This window comes from Cinclus cinclus, chromosome 3, assembly GCF_963662255.1.
Source record: "Cinclus cinclus chromosome 3, bCinCin1.1, whole genome shotgun sequence".
Taxonomy (NCBI): Eukaryota; Metazoa; Chordata; class Aves; order Passeriformes; family Cinclidae; genus Cinclus; species Cinclus cinclus.
Genome location: NC_085048.1, coordinates 4,760,362 through 4,778,581, shown reverse-complemented (window position 1 = coordinate 4,778,581; position 18,220 = coordinate 4,760,362). Strand labels below are relative to the sequence as shown.

The window sequence follows — 18,220 nt, the reverse complement described above, 5'->3', positions numbered from 1 at the left end:
ACGTTCCCGGCGGGCTGGGGCGGGAGCGGCGGCGGAGCCGAGGAGAGGGAGGCAGCGCCGGGAGGGTGAGCCTTGGAGCGAGGTGGGGCGGGAGCAGAGGAAGGGTTCTGTGGAGGTGTTGTCCGCGGTGCTATCCGGCAGCACTGGGGGAACGGGCATTTGGGGATGTGAGGGGGTATGGGTGGGGAAGGACTACTACTCCCAGCATGCATCGCGATGGGGTAAATGTCCTAGGCTGCGGGGGGAGGAGCGATGCATGCCGGGAGTTGTAGTCCCTGCCCTGAAAGCTGTCGCACAACATCGGTAGTTAGGGAGGCAGGGCTTATTTACCTGGTTTAGGGCGTATTTAGCTGGTGTGGAGATTATGTGCCTGGCATATGGTTTATTTATCTGTTTTGGGCCTCACTTTTCCTGCCGGGGCTTATTTGGCTGGTGTAAATTTCGACATTTGCCTGGTGAGAAGTGACAGGACCTGAGTGAGGGAAAAAGAGGCCTGAGGGGGTGAGGGAAAAGCTAAATAAATCCGAGTCGTGGTGCTTTAGAGATGGGAAGAGTGGTGCGGTTTGTGGCTACTCCCTTCTGTGTGACTGCTTTTCCCTCTGTCTCTATAGTAAGAAAGGAAACTAGGTTTAAACTGTATCAGAGACCACTGTATTTAGGTGGCAAGGTAAAAAGTTCTGGTAATTGGATGACTGCACTGAAAATCAGAAAGATCATTCATAGAATCACAGAATGGTTTGGGTTGGAAGAGACCTTAAAGATCGTCTATTTCCAACTCCCTGCCATGGGCAGAGACATCTTCCAAATGGGGATGCTTTTTTTAGTGGTTCTGTATTTAGGTAAATTTATAAGATTTGGGTTCTAGGTTAGCAAATATTCAAATGTTTCTTCTCATTTACACTCATTTGGGGCTTACTGGGTTGAGTACAATTTCTTTAATTTTGTTTTTTAAAGTATGGTTTGCACTGTATGGGTTATAATTGCTGGACTTCAGTTTTGTCTTTGTTTCCTCCTGTTCCCATTGGTTTACAGTTAATGAAACCCCGCCACATGTCTTCCAATAAAATGGGGAAACCAGCTGGTGGGAGATCAGCAAAAAGTCCTTTCAAATCACAAAATCAACAAGGGCCTTCCAGAAAAAAAAAGGGAGCAGATGAACAAGGAAGAAAACAACATCAAAAAAGACAGGTATTCACTGTTTTGGATCAAACAAAGTAGAAAAGTATCTGGGGGTGGGGGAAGGGGAAAGAGGTATATTTTCCCATTTTTTACATTGGAATTTATAGAGACTAATGCATTAACTAAACATTGTCCTCTCGAAGAAATGCCCAGTATGAAGAGCTCTTTTGAGCAGTCTTTAATAGAGCTGTTTTTTTGTTAGTGGTCACTGTCAAAGACTTTCGTCAGACACTTGCATAGTGAGTTCATAGGAGTAGATGAATGATTGCACAGCAGAGGATGTCTCAAAATTGCCACATTTGCTGTAGATTTTTCCCTTCAGCAGGTCCCTCAGACAGTCAGAAGGGAAGTTAAGGAACTGAAGGACTGTTCCCCTGAAGGTAGGGTCCTGTTCTTTCCTGTTAAATCTGAACTGTTTTACACCTTTGACTCCAGTCTTACTGAATTCAGTCGCAGAGCTGTCTGTCCAGGTCTGACAAGTCATACCTTTCCCTTTTTTCCTTTGTGATAACAGGAGAAAACTGTTCTTCAAAAAAGGTGAAGCTGTCCAGTGCTACAACAGGATCTTGGCAGCCTCTCTCAGACAACAGTAGAGTGTTCCTGGAAAATATACTGGATTCAGTACTACTGTAAGTGCCAAATATCCTTGTGGTTCTTCTTTGTTTCGTCAAGGAACAAAGTAAAAATCATAGTGTTACTTGAACTGAAAGTCTGTGTGTTTTTTGATGTGTTCTTTGTGCTTGCAGACTTTGTGATGGAAATTTTGCCTATATTTTCTTTCCAGATCTGTTTTGGCCCAACAGAAGGAGAGAAAAGGTGATGTTCAGAAACACCTCAATGTACTGAAAGAAAGGTAAGAAATCATAAATTAAAAAAAAAGAGAGAGAGAAGAGATTTCTTCTACCCAGTTGTTTTGTGCCATACTTTGAGGGTGAGCTAAAACTCTATCTCTGACATCCACATATCTAAATATATATGTGTATATATAGCTATATATCATATTTCATAAAAGCATTTCCAGGTTTTACTAAAATAATCATTGTTTGGAAGCAGCTAAAAATCCTATTAGAACTTAATTTGGAAAGCAGAATGGTCAGAACTGGGAAAATATTAAGGAAATAGTAATGAATATTGTTTTATAGTCAGGGACTGTTGAGGCCAGTGGAATATAAAGCACACAAGGTCAGTGCAATAGCAAACATGAGAATTTTGGGATTTCTTGTTCCTGGTTCCTTCCTTGGACGCCTACTCCACATGATTTTGGAAAACAATTCAAGGCAGTTTTTTTTCTCTCTGCAATCTTCTACTTCACTGGCAGCAATTAAGTTTAAAATTATAGTGAGATTAGTTTTTCTCCTGAATTTTCTTTTTGCTTTGCAAGGAAATCCAAACAAGTCATGCTTTCCTTTTTCTGGAATTAAAGGGTGCTGAGAAGTTTCAAGACTTTAAAGGTGCCTCCAGGGAAGCTAGGCAACATGAAGAATATCCTAAGCCTTCAAATGGCAGAGAAAAAAATGCTTGAGACAAACGAGGAGACTTTGCTACAACTGCAGGTATGAAAAGCAAGGAATGGAAAAAATGACCTTACCACACTGCTCTCTGTGCCTTGTGCCTTTGCTGCTATGGAGGAGTGTCCAGTGTTCATCACTGTCACCCACCTTTGCTGCAAAGCTCTGTCTCTTTTTGGGTGCTCTTTCAGTGACTCAGTATGTTCTGTGGGAAAGACTCACCATCTGTAAAATATTTTTTTTTCTGGTTTTGTGTCTGTTTTTTTTCAGGAAGAAATAACTGAAGTGGAGCAATCAGCAGAGCGCATTGAGGAAAATACACAGCAGCTCCAGTACAAAATCCATGCACTCAAAAAACAGTTAGAGGAAGATGAAAAAGATTCCAGGAAGGTATTTCTCATAAATGCTTGTGCACTCCTGTAACCTAGAGGAATGGGCTGACTTCCAGAGCATTCTCAAACTGTTTCTCAGGCAGTGTCATTTAAGGAGGGCCTCATTTGCCTTTGGGATATTCTTAATCTTTGCAATTTCAGTTGCAGAATTAAGAAGTTTGGTTTCAGAAGTTGGATAATGACAGGTTATTTTCCTACCTGTGTGCCTAGTATTTTTGGGGTTTGGATTGTATTTTCATTCTCTTCTTCTTTTTCTAGGTACTCCAGGAAAATGGCAGTGGAACACTCTACCTCCCAGAACTCCCCAAGAACAGTTTGCAGGCACCCATTTTGCAGGTGAGTGTGGAATATATATTTATCTTTTCAGAGACACTTTGGTTATGAGGAGGAAGGCAACAAAATGTGCTTTTATCCCTTAACCTCTGCCAGAGGAAGCAATTCTGAAAATTCATAAAATTTGAATAGATTTTTCATTTTCCATTTATTTTTCTTCTAATGGAGAGCTGTATGCCTATGTTTTAAAATCAGAACAGAATCCTAAAAAACTGCTCATGCCTGGAAGTGTTTATGACCAGGTTGGATGGTATTCTGAGCAACCTGGGATAGTGGAACATTGTAGGAGATGTCCCTGCCCATGGCAGGGGCTTGGAACAAGCTGGTCTTTAAGGTCCCTTCCAACCCAAACCATTCTGTGATCTTATGATTTAAAACATCATATGTCTTTTCTCAGAAACCCTATGGCACTAGGAACTTGTAATTTCTGAAATATATCTGTAATTGCTGGAGGGAAGACTCATTCTGTGACTTTGAATCTTTTTTAACTGTAGCTGGGCTACATGAAAGTGAAATTCCTGTTGCAACTGACAACAGCTGTTTTATTTGTTGTCTATCATTCTTTCCTTCTTTAGGAGGAAATTTTGAAGGTAAAGAATCAGAAGAGCCTTTTAAAGGATCTGAATGCTATTCAGCAGTCAGCTGACTTGAAGAACTTGCTAACCCTTGTTGAAAAGACCTATGAGAAGGTGGATTTGCTTTGAGAAGCCAAAATGTGTGGTCTCCATACTGAGTTTGGGATCTGCTTTCTTTCTAATGGGCTTAGTGTTGTGACTGCTGAACTTCTGTTAAAACATTTTTCTGTTAGCATTGGTATATAAATCTGTAGCTACATTTTGGGACTCAAGAGATTTAAGTCATCTATCACAGTTTGTTTGGGGTTTTTTCACCTGTGATGCTGTCTAATGATGATGTATCCTGTCTTAGGAGAAGGGAGGGAAATGGATCCTGGGTTGGTTGGGTGTTTTTACAGAATAATGGAACTGTTCCATTCTATTTGCACTTCTATATCTGTAAATCACTGGAGGCAGTGTCTTTTACCAAATAAGCTTTCATCTCGGGTTTAATCTTTAAACCTGAAAGAGGTAGTAAAAATAAACTTATCTAATACTTAGTTGCAAATCCTGGGTTCAACTTTCTTACTATTTTTTAATAAAAAGCCCTCAATTGAAGAAAATTGAATAATTTTTATCGAAAGTACAAAATTGTTTTTATGTTTTTACTACTTAATAAAAAAAACCCATCAAACAATATAAAGTACTTTCTCAGGTTAAATTACCTGCTGGAAGATAGGAGTGCTCTTTACACTGACTTGCCTCATAAACTCTTGTTCTTCTGTTTACAAGCTGCTGCTGGTCTTAATGAGACAAAAGCTAATTATCTCTCTTCTGTGAGGGCTTGAAAGCCTCTCTGGAGTTAGAATAATGGAATATCTCAAGTTGGAATGAACCTGTAGGGCTCTCTTGAGTCCAGCTCTCCTCCCAGGATTACCTAAACCATGTAGGATCAGGAAAACCTCATCTAAGTTTTTGCTTTATACTGAATCACAGGTAAAGGAATGTAATTATTTAGAAGTATTTCTCACATTTGTGATCACTTGGCAAGGGGAGCATATACTGATATAACCATTACCCCAAAATAATTGAATCTAGAGTATGGGTTAAAGATTTTTCCTGCATGCTAGGAAAAGGTTAAGTCAAGATAATACTCCTATGCTTTCATTAAGGGTGATTTACTGTGTGGGTTTGGAACTTCCTGAACCATATAGAGACCTTTTCCTTTTTTAATTTTTTTTTTTTTATTTTGAAAAGAAAGCGTGGAGAAGGGCAGTGAGTAGGAGTCCGATTCAGCTTCCACACAAGGAAGTTGAAATAGTAACTGAAGAATGACTTTCTGCACTGCAGTACTGGATAGTTACAGAGGCAAGCCATAATTACTTCAACTTAATTTTTTTCCCCCACACTGGGTGATAGGCTGGCTGTGGGTGTTATTACTTTGGGGTTGTTATGCACACATAAACAGGGAAACATGAACCAAGGAACATAAATCCAGACATTTAGGAGGTGGTCTTAGCTTGACTTGATGGTGGATAGTCTTGGACAGAGCTGCAGAATTACCAGGTTGTTGGTTTTGATGAGATTTGAAGCTTCTTCCAGGAGGTTCACTGTTGATCTGTGTGTGTGTTATCTGTGACCACAGCTGTGTGTCTTGACCTGGGAGCACCTGAAATGTCCATTTCACAAACCTTGGCTGGCTTTAAGTAGGAAAGACATTTTTCTGTGTGTGTATGCTTTATTTACTGAGTTTATTCATTTAAGGAATACTTGGGCAAAATCTTAATGTACCTCTGGATTCAGGTCATCTTGGCTGAAAGTTTTTCTTCAGAAGTGATCGACAGTAAGTACAGAGCTGTGATTTCTTTGCATATGGAAATGGAAGGAGTAGAGAGAAGAGCCAAGGGAAGAAGTTGCACTGGGGGACATCAGGACATCCTGCTCAGCTTCAGACCCAGCTGACTGCCAAGGTCAAACAGCCCTTCTGTTCTGACAGCCTGAACATCCCACATTTATCTGCTTTTACAACCTAAGCACAGCTTCGTGGCCCATGTCTTTTGGGAAAAACCTGGACTTTGGAGCATTTTTTGGGATGTGCTTTCAACAAACACTCAGTGAAAAAGGCAGCAAGAATAAGGAAGCTGAAGGTCTCTATTATTTACCCAAGATTAGGTGATCTGAGAGTTTAACCCATGAGCCATCAATTACTTCACATTTCTGGTCCATTTCTGCCCTCTCTCGGTAAATAAAAAATTAACAACACTAGTTTAGAAGTACTGGAAATCTTAATTGAAATATGGATTGTATTGGTCAAAAAATTAAGAAGACAGATGTCATGGAAACATTTTAGAAGCACGATGGATTAGAGCTCTAGGAACGTGCTACAGCACACATTTTATAGGGTTTGGGGATGATATTAAATGAAATGGCAGGGCTGAGGTCCAGGTCTGAGTTGGAAACTCCAGGTGGAGGGTGGAAGCTGAACCTCTGCATGAGACTGGTGAAGAAGAGGAAGAGCTCCATTTTGGCCAGAGTCTCCCCAGCACAGATCCTGCGCCCTGGAACAAAATGCACAAGGACCACAAGAAAATCAGTGAGAGCTGCTTCTTCAATATTGGAAGAAAAAAAAACCTTCTTCTATCAGCTCTTGCTCTGGAAAAGGTCAATGGAAATCCAGAACATTTGAATGTTACATCCTAGGAATGAATAAAGAACACGGTAGATTTTAAAAGTCTGTTGGGTACAAATTACCAGAGAGAGAATTTTGATCTTCAGAAGTATCATACCAAAGCCAGTGGATGATGGTGTTTTATTTTCCTTTGTCTGAATGCTTGCATTTAGGGAGAGGAATGTATGGAAATGTCTGAATTTCTTCACTCCTGTTTTCAATAAAATCTGAATTTTTACTTCGTTTTCACATTTTTCCTCTACTTGGCTCAATTTTTGGATCTGAAACCAAATGTTTTAGTCTGGACTTTAGGTCCATTAGGCAACTCATAGGTAATTTTTGCATTAAAATTTGTCAACAAATTCCTTGAAAATTCACAAATGCTGGTCAGAGGGGGGGCTGAGAAGCAAGGTAGAGGAGATATTCTATGGATATTCAGAAGTGCTGTAAATAGAAATTCTGTCAAGTCCAGTAGCTAGTAAACTGCCTTATTCATGGCATGTTGACTCAAGGCCAGAACTAACAAAAACCTGAACTAAAATTTGTTTTTAACACCCCTGTGTGACAGAAAGTGGAAAATGGAGAGCTATTGGATGTTTGTGATATGAAGTAAGCCCTCCAGGGATTGCCCAGACCTGACACTCCCTGGATGTGCTTTCAGCTAGAACATCTAGAATTTAGTCTGGAAAAGAAGACCTGGGAACTGGAAGTGTCAGAAAAAAAGAAAAATCACAGTGTACTGGATGGTGAGTATGACAAGAAAAAATCTGATTCGAAGATCATACATAATTGAAAATATACAAAGAGGGTCGATAAAAAATGGAGAGTGTTGTGGATATGATAAATAAATTAACCAGAGGTTGATGCCTGGGAACTTAAAGAGCAATTACAGTCTGCAAAGCAGGAGAAATGCCAGAGAAGCAGCAGGAGTGTAATCCCATGATTTCACAAATGGTGCAGGTGTGTAAACTCAGGTGAATGTCACACTCTGGGGAAACCTCAAAGGGCAAGCCCCTTCTGTCCTTTGGTTTTACACAGAATTTGTGGTTTCTACAGCAACTCCTTGTTGTCACACTCTATGAAATCTTGACCCAGCTGACATTTTTTGTGACTTTTTAAAAGGGGCATGGAAAATGACACAGGAAATGTACAGAAGCATCTTTGCTGTGTGATCTGTGTAAATATAAAAGAGAAGGCACCTGCTGAAAAAGGCAAGAAAGCATCATTCTTCACAAATTTCCCATTGGCATCAAGGAAGTGCTCAGGATAGAACATGTCTGGTTTCTCCCACTGCGACTGGTCTTTAAGGACTGTGGTCAGTAAAGGGATGATGTAGGTGCCCTGCAAAATAGGACAGAGGAATGAATTCCTGGGCAAAAATACAGACGGAAGAAATATTAAAAGAGGCAGTCTTGTAGGCATCTCACCTTGGGAATGAAATAGCCTTTGAGGGTTACATCTGTAGTAGTCTCATGAGGCAAATTCAACGGCAGGATATTGGCGTACCTCTGAATTTCATGGATGACAGCATCTGTGTATGGCATCTGAGCTCGGTGCTCGATCCGCGGGGGGTTGGACCCTATCACTTGCTCTATCTCTTCTTGCACCTTTCCTGAAGAAAGAATCAACTCTAAGATACAAGGACTCCTTCACCCCTGAGACACAGTGTGCTTCACTAATGTAAAGTATAACAGATCTGGAGTACAAACCATAAATTCTCCAAAAATCTTTTTTTCTTTTCAGAAATAATGGGAGGTGAACAGGACTACAGTGTTTGGCTGATTCTTTAACAACAAGAAACCTAAAGACTTTTTTTCTGCCATCTCTTTTGTCTAAAGATCCACATTCTGCCCAGCGGGTCAAAAACCCCATTTGACTCCAAAGAACCCTCTACCATCCACTGGAATGGAGATGCCAGACAAGGGCAATTCCATGAATCCTCTCGGGTCCCTAAAGCCTCAGTACAGTCCATTTAACAAATGCACAGTCCTGTGGTTTATTGACAGTTTCTGAGGGAAACCTGGAACAATTTCATTGATCAACACAGGACAGTTCTTTACTTATTAATTAATGGGATTTCCCGAAGCAAAGGGTCTGGCCCTGTATGAACTCGGTGTTCTGCTGCTGGCTGACCAGTGTGACCCTCACTGGGTCTGAACCACAGGGCACAGAGGCAAAAATTGGCTGGAAATCTCAGCTTTTTGTAACTTGGCAAATTAATAGTTAGGTTGATCCTCCAGGTTCCTGTTTGGTCCCCAGTACTCTGAATGTAACAGTATCTATCATTAAATCACTTACTCTGGATTTCAGGGTACTTTAGCATCAGCAGAAAGCCCCAGTTCAGTGTGGTGGAAATTGTCTCAACACCAGCAGTAAACAAATTGCTCACCAGGCTTATCAAATTGTCATTATGGAAATACCCATTGGTAGTGGATTTCTCCTGAAAAAAAAGTGTTTGAAATAGAAGGATGAAAACTCAAAGCTTTCCATGTAAAAATGCAATTTATGTAGATGAACATTTGCTAAGATATAAATACTATATTTCAAAAAAGTATGAAAGACAAGGAAGAGCTTTGGGCTTGTGCCTGGAGGAGAGTGCTGACATATTTTTGTTTTTAGTGGGACCATCAGCAAAGGGACCTGCCTTCCCCATGGGGAAGGTAACCCAGACATATAAAAGACCCCAAATAAGTTCCAGTAAAGCCCAGGTAGTGATTCCACTCTGTAATGCATTATGTTTTCAAAAGAGCCAGAAGGGATGGGTCAACAGAGAGAGCAGGTAAAAAGATACAACCTTGGTAAATACATTTCTACAGTCTGAAGAAAATAAATAAGGATAAATGTTTGCTGATTAAAAGAGGTTGGAACTTCAACAGTGTGAAGTCTCTGTGCCTCTACCACTTTGTCTACCAATTTGTCATATATATTTTTTCAAAGACAGCTTCCCTAAAGAAATTAATCTGTAATTGTGAGGACTGAAAGAAGATTACAAATGTCTTCATAGAACCATAAAAGATGGAATCAGCAAGAAAATACTCAGTTACCTCCTGCTGTTTAACCAGGAAAGCATCGATAAAACTTCTTTGGTCATTTTTGTCCAGGTTTTTGAGGTACTCTACAAAAGTAACTTGTACAAAATCATGGAGTTCTTTTCTGTTTCGGAGGATAACCTTGTTAGCCCTTAGGAGGAATCCAAGGTATGGGAAGATATTGTACACCTATGAGAGTAGAAATTGAGAGAGAGTTTATGAGCCAGAGCTTTGAAAACACTACAAAAACAAATTAACAACATTTGGCCACCTATGAAGATACAGAGTCAGAAACTTAAGATTAATATTTTGCTTTTTGGAACATGAAAAAGTGACTGGATGAGCTCGTGGTAGAAAATTTATCAAGGACCACTGAATAGATGTAAAAATCTTGCCCCAAAATGCTATTTTTCAGGAGTAGTATAGGTGTCAGTCTCAAACAGCTTCAAGCTGCCACCAGGCAGATGGAAATATTGGCCAGCAACTTTTTTTATTGTTTTAGCCAGCTCTTCCACTAGCATTTTTTTTTCTTTTTCAAAACCTAGATAGACATAAATCAGTCCAGGGTGTGGCAGCATTGCATGCAAGTGTCCAAAGGTATTTTTCACTCACTAGCGCTCTTCAAACTCTATCTTAAATATGTTTTTGAGAGACTGGGGGCTTGATTATTGACTTCATGATTCTCAAACTGTCTCTCAAAGCTTTTTTTTTGTCCAAGAAAGTGTTTTGTAAACCTATTATCTCTCAGAGTCTCAGATTTTCCCATTTAAAAGAAGAAACTGATCACCAGTATTGCTGTTTTCCTGCAGCATCTAGTGGAACAGCAAGATAAACATGTGAATCATTACCGTAACCACAGGTTTCCCAGCAAGCCTCATGTTTTCATTGGTCAGATTTACAAGTCTCATAAATCTGGAGTCTTTGTAGTCAAATCGTTTTCCAAGCAATATTGACACAATTATATTAGCAACTGCTGCATTAATTATTTTGTTGGCTTCGATGGGATTTCCTAGACAAGGAACAAGAGGATTTATTACGTTATAATAATGAGATGTAATTTGTAAGTGTAAATGTATTATTAAATATTGCTATTTATTTGTTATGATTGATTGCTATCATTGATTATTATCCAAGGTCAGAATACCACACCAAGACACAAAAATGCCAAAGGAGCCAAATTCATCAAACTGATGTACATTTCATAAAAAGGTCTGAACTTGAGAAGGCTCAAAAAGCCTCTGCATACTTGGACAAAACCTTAGAGGCAGTGAGTCCCTAGCACAGGCTGCTCAGAGAAGTTGTGACTGCCTCTGGATCCCTGGAAGTGTCCAAGGCCAGGTTGGATGGGACTTGGAGTAACCTGGGCTGGTCAAAGCTGTCCCTGCCCATGGCAGGAGCTGGGACTGGCTGAGCTTTAAGGTCCCTTCCCACCCAAACTAGTCTGTGACTCTGTGACTCTGCAGGTTTGAAGAAGGACCAATCCACCCACCTTTGTGTGAGGCGATGGTGTCTGCCAGGTGCCCGTACTCCTCCACAATTCGATCCTCAATGGCCTTTTTGCCCATCCCAAAGTCTCGTAAGGTTGTGAGGGTAAATCTTCGCATCACCTTCCAGTTTTCGCCATGAGCAAAAATAACCCCTGAGACCAAAAGAGCATTTCAATGTAGCAGAAGATTTTAAATATTTGTAGGTGTAGAATGGAGCTGTGTAGTAGCAGTCACTTTTAAAACAAATTGCATCCAGATTAGGGAAAACACAACTGTGCCTTAAGTATTTTCAATCCTCAGCAGTAGGTTTATTAAATGAGAATAGGATAAATATCAAAGGTTTATTTAATCAAACCTTATAAAGAATATATATCCTCAAAAACTCTTGACACTGGAAGAAAATGGACATTGGAAATTCAAGTTCAAACTGCTGGTCATCACAGTTTGGAAGTTTAATTGAACTACGATCTCTGATGACTGCAGGAAAAAAATAAGTAGTAAAAAAAATTTGGTCTTGTCTTATAAATTAGGTTATATCTTAAAACCTCCGTCTTCAGTTATTTTCACAGAATTTTTTACATCATTTAACCGATTACCTATGGGTTTTTTTCCAGATAAAAAAAATAAAGTGAAATGTAAGCTTCTATGCAATAATATGATCAAAAAATGCAGCTGTTAAAATGTACACAGAATTATTCCTGAATTTGTCCAAGGATCTTTGGAGATATAAGTATGAAATTCTTATGCTGAATTAGAATGAAGTTTGGGTGCGAAATTCTTACTTTGAAATCCAGCTCAGTAGACAGTATTCCCCATTTTAAAATAAATCAACAGTTCTCTATGTGCTATATGCTATCTGTTGTCACATTCTGAATTGAAAAGCACTATTTACCACTGAAATTACAAGCAACAATAGAATAGTAATTTCAGAAAAGGTGGTTCTGTGATAAGCCCACAAGCCCACAAGTCCAGAGCCGTATCATGAGAGCTAGAAATGCTTGTTTGGAAAGGATTCCCTGTTCTAGATCCTGACACACTTGTGTCACTATCCATTATCTGTTGCTGTGGTTCCTTTTAGAGTTATGGTTGTTTTGTTGCCACTGTCAGTAGTTTCAAAGTTGAATAAGTGTGTTGAAGTCAATGAAGTTGCTCCCTTTTTCCAATGCCTTTTGTGATCTATGATCCAAAGTGTTGTCCCAGCTTTTGCTTTGTCTGTTAGGGAAAAAAAAGTGAGTAGGTCAAGCTGGTAAGGAAAAATGAGACCAACTTACCATTTCCTTTGGTCAAATCTTCAAAGACTGGGATTTTAGGTCTCTCTGAAAATGCATCTGCCTGGTTTACGAGAGCTTCCTTCACTGTCTCATAGCCAGAAATCACTACAATTTTCCTGAGCCCCATCTGAACACTGAAGACTGGACCATATTTTTTGGACAGCTGTCAGGAGAGAGCAGTGATTTGCAACTTTTATAACCTACAAAGAAATTAATGACCCCTTCCAGTGCTGCTTATTTTCCAGTCCTGCCTCTGGGTTACTAACATGGTAGATGTTTTCCTGACTACAGGGAAAAAACACTTGATTTAAATGATGGGAATGTGCCAGACATTGTGGTGGATAATGACTAAATGGCACAGTTGGGAGCAGAATTCCTTTATGCTAAACTGAGCAGGAGTGTCAACAGCTGAAACACCAAGTCAGCAAAGGATTGCGCTGAGAGTTCTGTCTTCCCTCAGAAACCCTTGCAAATTCAATTTTTGACTCATGTTTTCACACTTATCTCTATGCTCTTGTGTTTCTTTGTGTAGAGGCTACACCTGAACAACCTGTTCAACTGTTTGCTACCATTATTTTATTAAAAATAAATCAGTTTGTTTCTGGGCCAGGATTTAGCATTAGATACATTCGAATTTTTTATACATGATTACATGCACCATGAATCTGTCTCAGAGACAATGTGGTACCTTTCTAGATGGAACAGATAGATTTATTTTTATGTAACTCAGTGTTCCTGATTCTTCTGACAACTGGAGGGGGGTTTCCTGACTACACTCATTTTCTTGTGGGCTTGCAGAGAGAAACAGAAGGAATCTGTTTAGCATCAAGATGCAAAATGTTCAGCAAGTGGTAAGCTAGTACAGGCAGCTGAAATAACAGGAGCTGTGACCCAGATCTGAATTATGCTCAAGTCAGAGAACCGATATCCAGCATCAGAAAGGAATCACTGAATTACAGCAGATACATGTTGGTTCTGTTGGCCTGAAAAGAGATGGAACTTGCTTTTGTCAACACAATTGGGCTGTGTTGGAGAGCTACAGTGATATTCCAGATATTGCATCTAAACAGTCTTTTGATTTGTGGGTATAACATCCATACAGGTTTGTTGGTGCAAATATCCCTTTTAAAATCATCAGCAGGGAAGATGTGCAGTTTTAATGTCTAAGCAGTAAAAACTCTAAGAAAGGAGGGGGTTCATAGAATTCCTCTGACTCAAAGTCAGCAAAGCCCTGCAATAAACTAGGTAAAGAAAGCACTAGAAGAAAATGGAAAGATTTATTATTTTGGCAAAGGTTGGCCCTGAATATTAAGAGTATATAATTATATCTTCAGCTTTTGGGGAAGAAAAGAGGAAAGGGAGATGGGAACGTTGATAAATCAGTGAAGCCAAGATGCTGCAGTCACAGCTCCAGGTACACCAATAGTCAGTGGAAGGCAGAGAGGTTTACACCACATATCAAAATCATTCCTTATTCAGTTGCCTTTTCTCAGAGTTATCACAAAAATAAGGTGGACGGCTGCTATTAATTTGAAAGTTGTTGAAAGCTGAAACCTGGATGAATGGAGAAAATATTACAGAAAAAAAAAACATGCTGCTTTCAACATTTTCTGCTCAAATAGCCATCTCCGAGTCCCTTGCTAAAGGCTCATGCATGGATGCAGTACATTGGGTGCAATAGGAGAAACTCTCTGACATCTTGGACTATGGGGCTTGGTTGATAGGACCAATAGAAGAGAAAATGAGTACCTGTAAATAAGTCCTGTAGGGTCTCTTCAAGTCAAACAAAAGAAGGTTTCCAATTATGGGTAATGGTCTTGGACCCGGAGGAAAATTCTGTCCTTGGCTGCTGTTCCAGAAACCTGCTGTTTTCAAAATGGAGAGAAAAGCCAGGATTGACACTAAAACAATGGTAGTGCTGTTATTCCAGAAACTTAATATTTTTGAAATTAATAGAAATGTCAGGATGAACACAAAACCAATTGAAGTGGTGCTGTTCCAGCCCATCTCTATTCAGCCAAGTGTTTGCCACAGAAAAGAGAAAATGTGGACCCTGTATCTCTGTCCTCCTGAAATAATTTCACTTGAGAGGCTCTTGTGTTAGTCCATAAACCTCTTTTCCAGGGAAGGGTATGTTTTAATTGCAGCTGGTGACTTGTTCTCTTGGCGTGTGCTTCCTAATGAATCCTCGGAAGGGTACAGGGGTATATAAGTGTGTGCTAACCAGTGTGACTGGGTGAAAGTGGGGGTCACTGCGTAAGTGTGAAAGTCCAAGAACATGGGTAACTGCAGGTCAGCAACCTGACATTTGATATAAAAGCCATCAGTTCTGCACGCTGTCCAGGTTACTGATTAAACATGTTTTTGCCTTTAGCACAGATATCTTTGATACCCTCAAGAAATGAAAATTCCACTGCCCAGAGGTGTAATGCAGAGATTTATTATTTTAAAGTGTGTGATGTATGAATGTGACACTCACAAGCTGAGAGCAAATAAATCTGTTAGTTGCAAAGTTGAGACAGTACTTACACATTTAGCGTGAGGATCTCTGTTCAGTTCTTCACACGCAACCCGGCTGCAGGCCTCTAATAAATCTGTTGTCCTGACAGTCTGTTATTCTTCTCAAGGTTTGCAGGCTTCAAGGAAACAGGACACCTTTCCTGTTTTCAGATTGTGTGTAATCTGCTTTCTCCCATGCTGCCCAGGGATTTTCAGGCCTGCTGTCTTCTCACAAAACTCTTTATGGGTGGCATAACTTTGATTCCATTGAATTCACTGGGAATTTGAAACCACAGAATCACAGAATTATTGAGGTTTGGAGGGGACTCTGGAGTTTGTCTGGTCCAATTCCCCTTTCAAGCTGGGCCAACAAGAGTCACATGCCTCAGCCTATGTCCAAACAGGTTTTGAGTATCTTCAAGGACCTAAAAAATGATATGATCCTAAGGATGGAGATTCCACATCTCCTGGGCAACCTGTGCCACTGCTTGGTCAGTCTGACAATATAAAAGTGTTTCCTGATGTTAAGAGGGATCCTCCAGTGTTTCAGTGTGTGCACATGGCATCTGGTCCTCAGGGACACACTGAGAAGAGTCTGGCTCTGACTTTTTGATCCTCCCCCCGGGTGTTTATAATGATAATATCCCCCTGAGCCTTCTCTCCTCTAGGCTAAACTCACACCTCTCCGTTTCCTCAAATAAGAGGTGTTCCAATCTCTCCAGCATCTCTGTGACCCTTTGCTGGACTCCATCAAGATCTCTTTGGTATTGGGAATCCCAGAACTGGACACTGGGAAAAGATGTCCTCTGTTGGCTGAGGAAAGGGGGCTGAAGTACAGCCTAACTCTGGTATCTCAGAGGGTGAACAGCAGAGGAGGAGGTGTTGAAAGAAAAAGCCAAGGGAAAGACAGGACAGAAAAGTTGAGTCACAGCCCACAGAACAGTGTTCGGAATAGTTTTTTAGTAGAAGTCTAGAACACTAAATTGCATGTGGCCTTGAGGCCAGAACCTGAAGGTTGTGTGAGGTGAAGTGCCTCAAGGCTGAGCCCCTTGTCCTTCTTTCCCAAAAAGTTTCAGGGTCCCTGCAGAGACATAACAGGAAGCAGAGGAGAGGAGGGAATGAGGAAATTCCCCAAGGAATGGGGGTGCAGCGACCTAGAGGAAAAGAGCCCTGGCACATGGCTGGGAGCCTGGGAGAGGGGCTGGAGCAAACCTGCTCTTGGCTTGGCTCACCCTGAGCCTGCTGCTGTCCCCAGGAAGGACAGAAGGACAGAACAGGACATTTCACCTACCTGGAAGGTGTCCTGGAAAAAGTCCGGGGACAGTGTCCAGCTGTGCTCCAGTTGGCCTGATTCTACTTCACCTTTCCAGAGTGGGTAAAAAGGCACTGAAAATGTCGAGTTTTCCACATATATCTGGAATTTAACTAATAGCAAAGACCTGAGGAGAGGTTGAAAGGTGAGCATTTTGCAGGAGGCTGCAGAAGAACAGGAAGAGCTCTCCTTTGGCAAGACGAGACATATTTTGTTAATATATTTTGAGAAAAATATACTTCTCTTACTTCTCTCAGTAAGAGAGAAGGCATCCCCAAGAAATGTCAAACAAATACAGTTGGTCATCTAAATCATTCAATTAATGCACTTATTCAGCAACAGATTTGAGCACAAATGTTAAAAGAAGTTTTGTGAGCAAATGTTCAGCCAATGGCTTTCAAATAAATTTTATTTTCAGTAATGAAATACAAAGATACTGCTCTGACAGAGGTAGGAATGGAGAGCTATAAGACAGCTTTCAAAGCTATGGTCAACCACTGGTATTCTGAAAAGGGCTGACAGTAAGCTTGACCCTTGGTTAGTTTAAAGAAGATATCATTAAATTTTTTACTCATTAAAAAACCAAAAAAACAAGCCCACAGCACCTTATGTAAGATCTTTTAATGCAAAAACAAGTCCAAGTGAGACAAAGGTAAGACAGAAAGAGTGTTGCACAGCTGTTGGAAGGGATAAAACATTGCCAGACTTTAATGAGAAAGAAAAGAAATGCTGATGATTGTGAGCCTTGAATTTAGAGGAGTTGTACTTTAACTTTTGTTTGCTTTTCAGTCCTGTCCTTTAAAGTCGTCCTCCACTTTGTTTCTTGTTTAACTCCTTACTTTCTTTTCCTGCCAGTATAAGGCTTCCTCATGGAAGAACTAAAGGGCTCTTAGTAAAATATTTTAAGCTTCTATCTTTTCAGTGTCCAGTCACATATTACACAGAAGTTGTAACTAATTATTCATGAAGCTCTGCTGATTCAAGGTATTCAAAGCTTTGATTAATTGGGAAATAACCAACCAAAGAAAATACCTCAAGCCAGAGAGCCAAATGCCACTGGCATCTGCAATGTGGAGGTGAGCAATTAGAGTAAAAAACCTTTGGAGGAACAGATTCTATACTTTAAAGGCACAGTCACATGGAAAAGAAAATAACATTTAAACCTCTGATTAGACAAAGGGATTAATCTCCCTACTCTGTTTTTTGAGAGAATCTAAGGGACTGATTTCTCTGGGGGTGGAATCTTCTGAAGAAGAAGTTCGGGGACAATGACAAGTACATAGAGGATGAGGGTATGGATTACTATGGAAAGATTATAAGGAGAACTGAAGAACAAAACTGTATAGTTATTTTTTTCCCTTTTGGATTTGAAAAAAGATCCTAAATGTTGTTATTGAGGGCATCGATCACCAGGGAAGGTTTAGGTTGGATATTAGGAAAAAAAATCTTCACTGGAAGAGTGGTTAAACATTGGAACAGGCTCCCCAGGGAAGCAGGGGAGCGACCATCCCTGGAAGTGTTCAAGAAGTGAGCAGACACAGCATTCTCAGTGTGGTTTACTGGCCATGATGATAACCCATCCAAAGCTGGACTTGATACCTTGGAAGTGCTTTCAAACTTTAAGGATTCTATAATTCAAAGATTTACTGCCAGTGGGTGGTACTTCTTCACTCAGGTATTCCTGTGCAGTCAGCACTCAAAACTAAGGAAATTACCTCACTCCCTGAAAGGGGTGAATGAAAGACCCTCTGAACTCACAAGCAGGAATTTGAGGGGAGAAATTCATGTATTGAAAATAAGGTTTCTACAGGCTGTCCACAGATGGAATCTTTTTCAAGTACTTCAACACTTCGCAAATTATGCACAAAATACTTCTAAAATATTTACAAATGTGATATTTACATTGTGAAATGCTTCCCCAGTTTTTACAAAAATGAACATGTGACAGCTGTGAGAGGATAAAGGACGTCTTACAGCCAACAAGGTAG

General features: G+C 40.3%; 2 protein-coding genes across 7 annotated transcripts; one reads left to right on the top strand and one right to left on the bottom strand.

The window, feature by feature from the left end:
• Positions 1-9: 9 nt before the first annotated feature.
• On the top strand, positions 10-4,534 carry CENPQ (centromere protein Q). Of its 5 annotated transcripts, none has more exons than XM_062489623.1 (9): positions 10-65; positions 1,033-1,188; positions 1,502-1,559; positions 1,694-1,808; positions 1,964-2,032; positions 2,603-2,732; positions 2,958-3,077; positions 3,338-3,415; positions 3,988-4,534. In XM_062489623.1, exons 2-9 carry the CDS (start codon positions 1,036-1,038, stop codon positions 4,114-4,116), a joined length of 852 nt encoding a protein of 283 aa, XP_062345607.1. In that variant the 5' UTR covers positions 10-65; positions 1,033-1,035; the 3' UTR covers positions 4,117-4,534. The 5 variants fall into 5 exon arrangements, with proteins under 5 accessions (XP_062345607.1, XP_062345606.1, XP_062345604.1 ...); XM_062489622.1 differs by lacking the exon at positions 10-65 and adding an exon at positions 74-82; XM_062489620.1 differs by lacking the exon at positions 10-65 and adding an exon at positions 300-455 and having other exon boundaries at positions 1,505-1,559.
• A 111-nt stretch (positions 4,535-4,645) lies between these two features.
• LOC134042381 (cytochrome P450 2K6-like) lies at positions 4,646-18,119 on the bottom strand. 2 transcript variants are annotated; one of them, XM_062489616.1, is made up of 11 exons: positions 16,212-18,119; positions 14,951-15,196; positions 14,171-14,286; positions 12,422-12,584; positions 11,153-11,302; positions 10,512-10,672; positions 9,679-9,852; positions 8,933-9,074; positions 8,062-8,246; positions 7,834-7,975; positions 4,646-6,524 (listed from the first exon to the last, which is right to left on the bottom strand). In XM_062489616.1, the coding sequence occupies exons 2-11, from the start codon at positions 14,952-14,954 to the stop codon at positions 6,337-6,339; spliced, it is 1,425 nt and encodes a 474-aa protein (XP_062345600.1). In that variant the 5' UTR covers positions 14,955-15,196; positions 16,212-18,119; the 3' UTR covers positions 4,646-6,336. The 2 variants fall into 2 exon arrangements, with proteins under 2 accessions (XP_062345600.1, XP_062345599.1); XM_062489615.1 differs by lacking the exons at positions 14,951-15,196; positions 16,212-18,119 and having other exon boundaries at positions 14,171-14,428.
• Positions 18,120-18,220: the final 101 nt, after the last annotated feature.